The sequence below is a fragment of the Barbus barbus genome, assembly GCF_936440315.1.
Source record: "Barbus barbus genome assembly, chromosome: 25".
NCBI lineage: Eukaryota > Metazoa > Chordata > Actinopteri > Cypriniformes > Cyprinidae > Barbus > Barbus barbus.
In genome coordinates, this window is record NC_136753.1 from 18,845,717 (window position 1) to 18,859,017 (window position 13,301).

Here is a 13,301-nt window from a genome sequence, read left to right on the forward strand (position 1 = left end):
AATTTTTTTTTTTACAGTTAACCACATTGTACAAAAATAAATAAATAAAACGTACAAATAATGCATAATGAACTGTAGCCTTTAAATATGAAGAAATGATCTGTATATATTTTTTCACAGGTGTTGTACCTGTAACCCTATGTTTGTTTGATGTTGCCGCCAGTAGCTACTGGTTGGCATGAAAAACTGGCAATTAATAAATAAAAATGTTACGGTTTTCTTCAATTTATTCTTCTAATTGAAATGTTTCACTCTCATAAACAAATTTTAAAAATGGTTAAAATAATAGTAAAATTAATTTCCATTCTATGAGGTTCATTGATGTTATTAATGTGTAAATAATCCAGTTATAAAGTTTTTACAGACCTCATATACACTGCGTAACAGTAATGACCGTTATGTTTAGTGTGTCATCTGTACTTCAGATTACAGACATGAATAAAAACATTCCTGACTGATTGTGCCCTACTGTATACAGAGTGCACAAGTTACTGATGTCACGAGCGCTCGTTACTCACTCGAGTTCAAGCAAATCACACAAGACATCGCGCGCTCTCAGTTCTTCAATAGGAGAGGGAGGAGATACGCTTGACGGCTCTACTGCCACATTAAAACCCACAATCAGCACAAATGTCCACACCGAACAGTTTTGTCCCATGGGCAGGGGTAAGTAGGCTATACAGCTATGTTATACACTACCAAACCTTTAAAAGTGTTATATTAACCGGTGAACCATTCAGGTCTTCGAGTCTCAAAATTACGCGACATTGACGCGACGTGACAAACGCTCTGCTATTGTAGTATAATGCGTGTAGTATAATAGCCTAACTACATAGTTTCGTTTGTTGTAGAACACGTTCTTTTCCACCTGTCTAAAGAGTGACTTGAATTTCTCAATAAGGATGTAAAATGGGAAGGCAACGCTTAAAATCTGATGAATGGTTGTCCACAGAGGGTCTTTTGTGAGTTGTATGATCTCCAGCACTGAGCTCGATGTCTTCTGAATGTACGTGGTCGGTCCTCTTCATTTTGTGCTTCATCCTAGCTACAGGTGCACATGGAGGTATGATATAATTATTTTCAATTTACGGGATTTTCTTTAGGAAATTTTATGGGCCAGGATTTTACTTGTATTCCAACAAACCACTTTTTCCCGTTATTTGAAGGTCTTGGAAACGTTAAAAAGCATGAAAATAAAATTTTGCCAATATTATTTAATGCTAGTGATCAAATTAGGCTCCGTAAGATTAAGCCCTATTGCAAAAAAAAAAGTTATCTGCATCATTGTAATTTCTAGATTGTATAGCCTACATCATTTGATGATGTGGTGGAAATGGCACTATATGGCTTGATACCATGACACCATGACTTTTAAAAGAAAAAAAATCCCAATTCTGTTTCAACCATTTAATTTGTCACTAAGACAAATGTTGTTGCATGTTTATTGAATGTTGGATATTATTATTGTACAAATAAAATAAATGACTAAGAGAGTCCGCTAACGCTTTTATTTTTAGGTGTCCATAATACAGAGTAATTACCTAGTTAAGTACTTAGTAGTAGCTGTTGTACTTACATGAAACAAAATGTACTTGCCATTTAACTAAGTTATGGAACAGCCTGGAATTACAGTTTGTTATTATGTAGATGTAATTGGCAACTACTGTTACACATATGTAACAGACCGAGTCTGTTCCACAGCTACTTATGTAACCAAAAGATTGTTACATATGTGTTGCAGACTTTATACAACAAATGTAAGTACACAGACATACGCTACTTAAAATAAAGTGTATCAAGATTGTACTTAAGCGTACTTCATGTGTATCTATACTGTACACCTTATCCAGCAGCACCTGAATTTGATTTAACCCACCAGTACACAGCTTAAATACATGTAATACATTTCTAATTACATTACAATAACATAATATTACACAAACATAAGCTACGTAAAATAAAGTGTATCAAGATTGTACTTAAGTGTACAAGCTGTGTAACAGACTCTGCCTGTTACATATGTATAGCTGCCTATTACATCTATATAATTACAAACTGTAATTACAGGCTATTCCATAAATTAGTTACATGCTAAGTACATTTTGTTTCATGTAAATACAACAGCTACTACTAAGTACTTAATTAGGTAATTATTCTGTTATGACACCTTAAAATAAAGTGTTACCGAGAGTCCTTAGGACCAAAACGGTCTATAGTTAAAGAAATGTGAGATTTTATTTGGCCTAAATATAAAAACCTGTTGTTTAAAACACTGTGAGAATGTGGATTTGAAACTACTAGACATGCTAAATTTGTATGGAACATTTGGCTTCTGTGTTCAAATTTGTATTTGAATTTGTCATGGTTTTAATTTAGTTATTATACAACACTATTAAAAACTAAGGATGTAAACACATTATTATGATTGTGGTGGACAAAATGTAATAATTGAAGAAATAACCATAAATAAACATAATGATTGACTGTTGTGAATATTGAGGAGTACGGAGGGATGCCTATGATAGTTACGATCCTGGTGCAAATATCTAACCCAATCACATGAATTTGCATTTCAATGGCACGATTTTCTGTTTCTATTTGGCATACTATTTATACGCAAAAATGGACTTTGGCATGCATATTATACTCAGTTGGTAGGTTTAGGGGTGTGGGGTTGGTGAGTATTATATGTATGCCAAAATGCGCATTATATGCACACTAACAAAGTGCATGTCATATGCACGCAAAAACTGTGTATTATATTCACGTCAAACACATGCATATCGTATGCATGCCAAAGTCAGTTTCTGCATATAAATAGCACATAAAATACAAAAATAAATAAATTGTGCCATTGATGCACATTTTCATGAGACTGGGCTCAAATATCCTGCACTATCCTGTGATGACATTTTTTGTTGCTTCCTCTATACTTATGCTTCTTGCAGGAACAGTGTGCACTGTAAGGTCAAGCAAAGGAGAAGTCCTCTTAGGATCCAACTTCACCTTCTCCTGCATCTTTAACAAGCAATGCACCAAACTAATGTTTCGGGATAAGACACGAATTCAATATAAACAATTCCCCAATTCAAGTGAGGTGTCTGTGGATGTTAAGAATTTAACAGCGCCAAGCATCTTCAGCTGCAATTGTAAGGAGGAGTACTCAGAACCATGTGGAATTGACATCAAACCAGGATGTAAGCTTGTAATTTTCTATAACGTCTTTATTTCAGGGTTCCCACACACGTACATTTCTATAGTGACTATGCATTTTCCAAGTTATTCTGAAATCAGCTGAAATGCAGACTTTATATAACGATTTTATCCTAATCTTAAATAACTGGAAAAGTGGTAACCCTGTCTTATATCATGACACATTATTCAACTTCGCTAGAAATATGTCTTTTAGAGATGAAAAATAAAGACACCTAGTCTTAGTGACAAATTAAATGGTTGAAACTAATTACTGAAACTAATTACTTTGGCAAGGGTGGAGACTTTGAAATTACATGACACAGTCATGTGCTTCTTTTTCAGACCCTCCAGATGTTCCACAAAATCTGACCTGCGTTCAGAAAATGAAATCTGGCAACGTCAGTTGCATTTGGACAACAGGAAGGGGTACCATAATCAAGACCACATGTCAGTTACGGTTAGTCAAATCAGCTTTACAAGGAGGATCTTTTAGTTTACAGATCATATGATGTAACCCAAAGCAGAGACATACGTAAAAGTCTCATTAATTGTGTTACTTGATGTTTTCCCTGTGCTTTTTCAGGGTTCGAGATGACCTGCACCTTGGCTATGAGAGTACTATGAACTCTACAGGATTTTGTCACTCCACCTTCCCCATCAAAAACTCAATAATGTCACAGCTCTTCGTGTCACTCAATGTCTCTAATAGCCTGGGCTCAAAAACCTCAGGCCCCTACACCATCATCCTCAGCAATATAGGTAAAGAAATTCCAAAACTCATAATTTCAAACATCAAAAAGAGTGAAACCGTTCAGTTGAATTCACTGTTTAGGATAAGTTATGCTTAATATGGATGACTGAATTGATTTTTGCGAAGAATTTTTACTGTTTCTTTTTTAGTGCACTCTGCATTGGCTGCATCCTTTAAAAAAAAAATTATAATTATATGACATGCAGTTTTCTGTCCATGCCAAAAGCTGCAAGAAATACTGCATGATGCAAATCAAAGCCAGTCAGTACAGTGTGTGGGTGAGATTTCGTTCTTGCAAAATACTACGGAAGTCGTTCTTAACCATCTTAAAATGTTTTATACATAATTTCTCATCATTTCTAACTGCTTAATTATTTTAGAGCTTGGCATAACTAAAAAAAAAAAATTCTTTATAAAAATGTTTATGATTTTACAAATTTTTACTTCTAGGTCTGGAGATATCACACTTTTTTCCCTCATATATCCAGGTTTTCCATGGAAATCCTGGTTTAGTTGTTTAAGATTATATGCTTGTTTGTTTTGTCTTATAAAAAAAATAATAATAATAAAATCATCTTGAGAGCAACTACACAAAAACTCTGTTTCTCACCTTTTGCTGTCCATGTCGCAGAAAAAAAAAAAAAAAAAAACTAAGGACAGACAAATTGTTTGGCTATTTATGACACAAATTATGCACATTAAATATGTATATAGCTTTGATATGTTGTGCTTGGTTAGCAAGAAGTGTTGTGGGTAGGGAGATTCCAAAGAATACAAATTGGGTCAGTTGGATAGAATTGGTTGTTTTTACACCAACCCACTTTTTGACGTTATTATTACAGACAGCTGCAGCAAAGGATCTTAGTTTGAGTTCATCTAAAACCAAAAAGAATTGTATTGCATTGCATTTCAGCTGCAGAATAATGTGGACTGAAAACTATGTATTGCTTCTCTGTTAATTTACAGTAAAACCCTCAAAGCCTGAAATCGTTAATGTGAGCTGCTCTTCTCGATGGTGCAACCTACACACAGACAATCACAGCTTGAACGTGGTTGAAATTCAATACAGTGCAGTAAATGGGATCTGGAACACCCTCCAGGTAAAGCTTCTGATTGAAAAAAATTAATTAAAAAATTAATTGTTCGGTTACAATCAGATTGAAGTGGTATACAGACTCAAAGCCACTTCTCTGTACCTGCAGACCTATCAGTCATCTGTCTTGGTAACGCTGATAAATAGAAATGCAGAGTTGCACAGTCGAGTCGATTTATGATGACACAGACAAAACCCACAAAACCTCACAGATTAGTTTGGTCGTCAAACCACAAGCCCTCCACGATGACTCAAATCTGGAATAAGAAATGTCAAGAAAGGGGTTTTTCTAAATCCTTATCGTTAGGAAATTGAACCGCTGACTGTTGCTGTTCCCACAATGTACGTCTTGATGTGTCTTTATCAATAACATTATTTCAGTAACTATTCCATACAGTGTAGGACAAGCAGCTTTGCAGGAATACAAAACATTGTCATTATAATGAAAAAAATATGTTTAGAGATCCAAAAATGATCTAGTTGATTCTAAACCTAAAGATGCTTTCCACTGGTGAAAGTGCTTCTGCCATTTGCGTGCTTAAAAGGATAGTTCAAACAAAATGAACGTTTGTCATCATTTACTCACCCTTGTGTCCTTGGATCACAAACGGGGAAATTCTGAATGTAGATGGCATATTGTATTTGAATGTGAATGAAGATATACATAAAATGAACAGCATATTCTTTAAAATTTTTGATTCATCAAAGAATCCTGAAAAAAATGTATCAGTTTCTATAAAAAATATTAAGCAGCACAACCATTTTAAACTTTAAAACTTTACTTTTGATGCTTGCATTTTTCACATGTTATCTTTCTGCATTTCACTAAAGAAGGAAAATAATATTGGATGGGTTTTATGGTGAACTTTTCTACATAGGAATTTCAAAGAAGCGTTCAAACATTCTTGACAGACATTTTAACAGTAAACCAGAGAAATCTTCATAGTCAAGATATAACATCTGGTGGGAAAACAACACATTATATCATATTGTCTCCGCAGACTAATGCTAAGAGCAGATTAAACATATCCTCACTGCAGCCATATACCACATACAAGTTCCAGATCAGGCGGAAAATCAACCATAGAGTAGGTCTGTGGAGTCACTGGAGTCAACCAAAGCAAGCAAAAACCAAAGAAGAAGGTAAGTTGTGAAATATATTGCATGTAAGAACCTTCATTAAGTCACATTTTGTAATTCTTGAATTTTGAAGGCGGTTTTCTTGTGTAGTTATTGTGAGCTGCTTATTTTCTCTCTATTAAAGTCATCTGAAAGCGTAAGAGAGATCAAATGAATGTAGGTAGTTACGCGTGTTCTGGAAAGAGTATTTCAGAAGTATGATGGTGTTAGATAAGTCTTCTGACGTAGGCCAGTCACTTTTTTGTTCAGCATGTCTCAGATGCTTGACATGCTGTGCCAAAACTAGTTAAAGCAATCTTGAGTGGTGACCGATTAAATTAACTTTTGACTTAGTTGAGAAGTGATCACAAAAAAGACTTTCAAAAGACAGGAAGTACTGACTTTTGGTGTAACCTAAAAACAATTGTGGAGTTTGTAAGAGTAATACACCCCACAATATACTGATAATCAACTGTTTACTCAATTTACATGCCAAGTGAAAGAAAAAGAGAATCACTGAACAGAACTGTTTTTCTTCTTCTCTCTCTCTTTAGCTCCTGATAAGGTGCTTGACGTCTGGTACCTTCAAGAACCGAAACCCCCAGAATCTAACAGCGAGTGTTTCCACATATTTTGGAAGGCACGTAACCCTTTTTAATTTTTTTTATTTTTCTATTAATGTTTTATGTAGTGGTGTACATGCTACGGACAGGTCGCTACACGATCCCCTCCCCCCGTACTTTACTTTTCACAGGCGCTTAAAGGTCAAACCACCACTAAGTGATGGTTTGCTTGTGTGAATTGCATCTTCCCAAACACACTGTTAGTCTGAAACCAAAAGTTAGTCTACAGTCAGTTTCAGTTTACAAAAAACTGAGTAGGGGCTTAGAGGAAATGATGGATTTGAGAATTCTCTCTTTTAGAGTCATATTTGTGTCTCATGTCATTAATGGCTGACTCTGTCAAAGATTTTGGTCAGATGCATGCATTCAGACACACTGAACTGCGTAATAAATACTGCTTTTATATTCATGGTCTCTTTCGTTTTAGGAACCGAGTTTATCAGATGCCAAGGGGATAATTCAGAGGTATAATATAAGTGTTCAGGAAATGGGAATTAGGAACACTATCATCGCAGTTCCACCCACCAGAAATAAGAGAATATGCTGCTCTCGTTGTTCTGTATCAGTGTCCGCAATTAACTCAGTGGGTCAATCTCCTGTCAAATTTATTCAGCTGCGTTTTCCAGGTAAGCCTATGTGGTTTTTTTTTAATGTTAGTCATGCTGAGCCAAATAACTGTGGTTTAATAAAAAGACGCTAAACTCAATGCATATGTGGTCAATACAGCAATTTAAGCCTACTTTTTGTGTTTACAGGTCTGGTTTCAGGTTTCGTGTCACACAGGCCATTGAATAATCATAGTGTTGCCCTCTTCTGGCACAAGCTTGCCATTGCAGGCACTGAGTATGTGGTGCATTGGTATCCTGTTGGAAGCATAGAGGCGATTCAGTGGATTAGAGTGGTGGATACCACAGCTCACATTACAGGCAAGTTTAATTTAAATGAGTTAAGAACGATCAAAATTGGTTGGTTTCCAGACTGTAATAAAAGTCGTTTATCTCTTTCTTTAACCTTTTATTCTGCTGTCTATCCAGGTCTGCAGCCTCAAGAATGCTATGACGGTGCAGTTTCCGCTCTGCAACCTGCTCCCAAAAGGGCATCCATTAAAGGCATCTCCACATGGCAATCAGGTTCATTCTTAATGCTCATTCTGCTTAAATCTTCATCAAAATGGATTAAATCAGTATATACTGTATATACACAGACTTCCATTCAAAGGTTTGGAGTCGATAAGATTTTTTATTTTTTTTTAAATACTTTTTATTCAGCTATGATATATTAAATTGATCAAAAGTAAATAAAAACATTTACAAAAGATTTTGATTTTCAGTAAATGCTGTTCTTTTGAACTTTTTTTCAGCAATGAGGCCTGAAAAAATAATGGTTACCACAAAAATATTAAACAGATGTATTTTCAAAATTGATCATAATTAGAAGCGTTTCTTGAACACCAAATCAGCATATTAGAATGATTTCTGAAGGACCATGTGACAGTGATATATAGAGTAATGGCTGCTTTTCCATCACAGCAATAAATTGCATTTTTAAAATATATAAAAATAGAAAACAGAAATATTGTTATTATTTGTAATGTATTTTTTAACAAAAATAAATGTAGCCCTGGTGAGAATATAATTAAAAATGCATGACTCTCCTTATCATAATCACTGTGTTTTGGAATTCACAGCTCCAGAAGAGGGTCCAGTTCCTCAACTTTGCTCGAAGAACAGTGAGAGCTTGAATGTGACATGGTCCGAAATCCCTAAAAGGAAGAGAAGAGGCTGTTTGAAAAAATACACTGTCTACTTGAAGGACAAATTGAAGGGAGATATTCACAATTTCAGTAAGGCCTATCTTATTTTAAGGCCTTTAAACAACCATTAATTGGTGAATAAATGTTGTAGAGATACAATATTTACTGTTGGCTCCCAAGATAGAAACAGCTACTTACTTGCGATGTTCATCAATAACAGTGTCAAATAAACAGTGATATTAGGAGTTTTCTAATGTGGTACACTTTGGCTGCAGGTGTAGACCATCCAAAAAGACAGTATGTCATCAGCGGTCTGTCACCAGGACAGTGTTACAATCTGTGGGTCACTGCCTGGACTGATGCTGGGGAGGGACCCAAAGGAAGTGATCTCCCATTCTGCACACCATCAGACTGTATGTATTTATGCAGATCATAACAATCTTAGTAATCATATGCTGGGTTTTAATCCAAATATTTGGAATTTTTAAAAAAGCACTTTTGAGAAAAAGAAGTTTGTAAACCATTTGATACAAGTGACCTGTGCCATCTTCTTTTAGCTGAAAGAATGCTGTCCCACGTGATCTTGACTGGCGGAGCAGTACTTTTGGCCTGTCTAATCCTTCTGTGCTTCTTTCAGTTCACCTCTGTCCAGAAAAGGTAAGAATAAGCAGAATGCTTTAAATTCTACAGAAACAAAAAGGCTGTTTTTTTATTTAAAACACTGCCATCTCTGTTCTGCTCGATAGATTCTTATGTTGCCAGTGTCTGCTGCCTAATATTCCAGATCCAGCAAACAGCAAATGTGCAAAGACATACACTGATGACCAGGTAAATGTATAGAAATGCCCACTCAGGCTGTAAAATAAGTGAGCTATGACTGCATTTGTGGGCATCAATGCAAGCTTTAGCATCTAAGTTAAGGGTTAGGTTAACATCTATTTCACACAAAAATTAAACTTCATAAAAATTATATCATCATTTACTCATCCAGTAAGACTTTTTTTCTGTGGAACACAAGGGGACAGCAGAAGAATGATAATCCCATTCACATGTATTCATAAATTCTAGTCCTTCGGTTTGATTGGCTTTGGAGTTTTGGAGCCGACTAGTCTTACAAGTTGGTCATCATTTAATTAGTTCCATAATGTCTAATTTGAGGATAAAATGTAAGACTGATTACCCCTTGGCTAAGTAGTTGGTAAGAATATTAAGACATATTCTTAAGGGTTGGTCATATGAATTCCTTCCTATTCTACTCCACTCTCCTGCAATGCTACAAACTTGCAGCTTTAAAGCTTGTTCTTTTAAAAGGTGTATCAATTAGGCTATGATGTATCAATATTCTATTAGTCGCCCACCAACCTGCACTTTGAAATGCAAAACTTCTTTGGCATGAGCTTGTGTTTCCAGATATATATATATACCCCCTGATATATTGTCCAATAGCACTGGGACTTTTCATTCTTTGTATCACCCAACTCGCTTGTCAGTCTGTGCATTAGTGGTAGGATTTTTTCTGTGGCTCTTTCTTCAGGTTACATCATTATGAGTAGCACAAAAAGTTTTCTCGTAGCTTCATAAAATTAGGGCCGAACCACTGATGTCAAATGGACTATTTTAACGATGTCCTTACTACCTTTCATGGGCCTTGAATGTGAGAGTTGTGTTGCTATCTATACAGGATCAGAAAGCTCTTGGATTTCATCAAAAATATCTTAATTTGTGTTCCGAAGATCAACGAAGGTCTTACGGTTTGAACAACATAAGGTTGAGTAATAAAATACATAATTCTCATTTTTGGCGAACTATCCCTTTATATGATTGATCCAAAACACTGATTCATGTAGAAACAAAACAGCTGACTGTCTTTATGAGTGAGTCATTGAATCATTCACTTAAGTGATTTGTTCAAAATCATTCATTTTGATTTAACTTCATTTGGAACTATTTTCGAAAGCATTTTGATGGTATTTTTTAAGTAATTGGCAATATTGTGACTAAAATGTAAGTTACACAATATTAACATTTTGTTTATTGAACTGTTAAAGCAATACTCAATAATTTGTTTTAGAATGTCAAGTAGAATATATTTCGCCTACTTTTTTGAATTCTATCAATTCAGACTTTTCATATAGGCCTACTGTTTTTTTGCCTCCTGGGGAAGTAGTAGGGAAGTAGGCATATTTGGACACAGGGGAGGGCAGAGTCTCAAGTTGCATTTTTAAAGATCCAGAAATCATTCATAAGATCCAGAAAAAAAACAACTTCACATGGTGCAATGGTAAAAAACCTCAGTCTACTGTATATGGTTACATATATATATATATTTTTTTAAAAAGCAGCAAAGTGGAACACAAAAACACATTTTGTGTTCGCACATTTTTGTGGAACACAAAAATTTCCCTAACCTACTGGAGTATTGTAATTTGGTTTAAAAATGGAATTGGATTTGTACGCCAAAATTGTATAAATATGAAATGTAAATGTAATTCATTAACCAATACACACCTGCTCCTGTTCCCACAGAGTGAAATCAAATTCTACCTAGACCAGTGTGACTCCAGCGTGAATGAGGAGCCTGATAACGTGGAGGTGGAGGAAGTTCCCTATCCCTTCATCTGCACCTACATCAAAAGTTTCTCTCAGGAGTCCAGCTCCTCTGATGCCACGCAGATCACCAGGATCACAGACATGACGGAGGACTACATCTCCACTCATGGCGCAATAAGTGGAGGAGAAGAGGAAGATGAAGAAGAAGAGATGGGTTTGGACGAATTTAAATTCTTTCCAAGCACTCACAGCCCTTTCCTGGAGCCTCTGGTTTTAACTGGAGGGAAGCTGACACTGGATGTAGTGAAAATAGACTGCAGCGAGTTTCTGGATTGCACATGATTCTCAAGAAGCATTCAAATTTGACCTGACAGTGACTATACTACGAATGCTGAAAAATAACAATGGACATCCCAAGAATAGTCAGTCAGAAGGACAAACCTTTTCTCCTTGCTCTGAAACCCAGCCATACCTGGGCATCTCAAGCTAATGTTGGACATTTTAAAGTCGCAATGTAACGCAAATAGTGAAAGATTTTCTTTTTGCATATTGTGATGAACATCCAAGTGAAAAGGATACAATGTATGACAGGACTTGCTTCTATCTGTCTGTTGTTGATTGGCTGGAAGCAGTTGATTTTAAGGAAGCGGTTGGTTTAAGCGGACCAAATGTTTGGAGAAGTCTGGCATAGAAGTCTGATGCTTCACCGGAAGATCAAATTATATTTTTTAATAAAAAAAATATAAGGTAAAAAAAAAGGACACATAGCCTGCCTCAGCTCCTTATCTCTGAAATACAGATGATCTAACAGACTGTTAACAGCCCAACAAGAGAACGGATACTTAACGAATGTAAATTGTAAAGGTTTTATGCCATATTCTGAATCCACAGAAATTCCATCTTTCCACTAAAACACTCAGCAGCTGTCCAACACTAACTTTAACACTGTAACTTCAACTCTTTCACAATACATCAATCAAGAAAAAATTGCACAAGTTTCAATTTCCAAGGCAGACTCAGTACTCAAATCTACTCTAATGCAAGATGTTTGACACAAATGCATGTCATCAGCACATCAGTTTTTCATCAGCTCAGCTGAATACTGTCCTAATGTAAAGTTTTTATTTGCATGTAAACCTTTAAAGTCAAAGCATCAAGAAAAAAATAATGTTGTTTTTTTTTATCTTTGTGTGGTTGACTGCCACTACAACTTTAAAATGAAATGGTAAATGGGTCTGTGGAGAGATGGCAACACATGATTTTGGCCTATAGATACACATTTTACCAGTCAGTTATAAATAGTTGTTCCTGTGTATTTCAAAAACTAAACCTCAATAATGAACTAGATTTCAACATTTTCTAAAGGAAAGGTGAATGGCCCATAATAGCACACAGAAATACTGACAGCTGCCAAATGATTTAGCAGAATACAGACTTGAAAGTCAAAGTCTACTGTAAATGCAAACAAACCAACACCAGGAAACATCATATGTGAACCTGGAGCACAAAACCAGTCTTAAGTCGCTGGGGTATATTTGTAGCAATAGCCAAAAATACATTGGATGGGTCAAAATGATAGATTTTTCTTTTATGCCAAAAATCATTAGGATATTAAGAAAAGTTCATGTTCCATGAAGATATTTTGTAAATTTCCTACTGTAAATATATGAAAACTTAATTTTTGTTTAGTAATATGCATTCCTAAGAACTTCATTTGGACAACTTTAAAGGCAATGTTCTCAATATTTAGATTTTTTTGCACCCTCATATTCTAGATTTTCAAATAGCTGTATCTAACAAACCATACATCAATGGAAAGCTAATGTATTCCGCTTTTATGATGTATAAATGAAAAACTGACTTATGACTGGTTTTGTGGTCCAGGAGCATCTGGTTATTTCAGTTACAATAATTAATATGCAATATTTCATTTACAATAAGGTCCCATTGTTTAACATGAATACAATGAATAGTATTTCTACAGCATATATGCATTTTAATTTCAAAATATAAAATTTTTAAATTCAAAACTTGAATCTGTTAACATTAATGCATCGTACTAATATGAACATTGACATACCTTTAACCAAGATTTAAAACATGCTGCAAAAAAAAACAAGCTACAAAGCTTATGTTGGCTAATGCATTAACTGTTTACAACTGGGAACTTATTTCTAAGCCAAACTCCATCTCTGACACCATTTTAACCAACACTAC

General features: G+C 35.3%; 1 protein-coding gene across 1 annotated transcript; it reads left to right on the forward strand.

Moving 5' to 3' along the window:
- The first annotated feature begins 539 nt into the window (after positions 1-539).
- LOC306844667 (interleukin-12 receptor subunit beta-2-like) lies at positions 540-12,239 on the forward strand. Its single transcript, XM_079376969.1, has 16 exons — positions 540-666; positions 953-1,063; positions 2,949-3,197; positions 3,538-3,652; positions 3,779-3,954; positions 4,913-5,046; positions 6,041-6,182; positions 6,713-6,798; positions 7,209-7,407; positions 7,537-7,707; positions 7,816-7,911; positions 8,469-8,624; positions 8,810-8,947; positions 9,092-9,191; positions 9,281-9,362; positions 11,061-12,239. Exons 2-16 carry the CDS (start codon positions 994-996, stop codon positions 11,424-11,426), a joined length of 2,280 nt encoding a protein of 759 aa, XP_079233095.1. The 5' UTR covers positions 540-666; positions 953-993; the 3' UTR covers positions 11,427-12,239.
- The last annotated feature ends 1,062 nt before the right edge of the window (positions 12,240-13,301 follow it).

Excerpts from the sequence above, each read along its gene's own strand:
- LOC306844667 (XM_079376969.1), top strand. The coding sequence starts at position 994 with ATGTCTTCTGAATGTACGTGGTCGGTCCTCTTCATTTTGTGCTTCATC. Across the intron at positions 3,955-4,912 it reads CATCATCCTCAGCAATATAG|TAAAACCCTCAAAGCCTGAA; the intron begins GTAAAGAAATTC and ends GTTAATTTACAG. Across the intron at positions 9,363-11,060 it reads AGACATACACTGATGACCAG|AGTGAAATCAAATTCTACCT; the intron begins GTAAATGTATAG and ends CTGTTCCCACAG.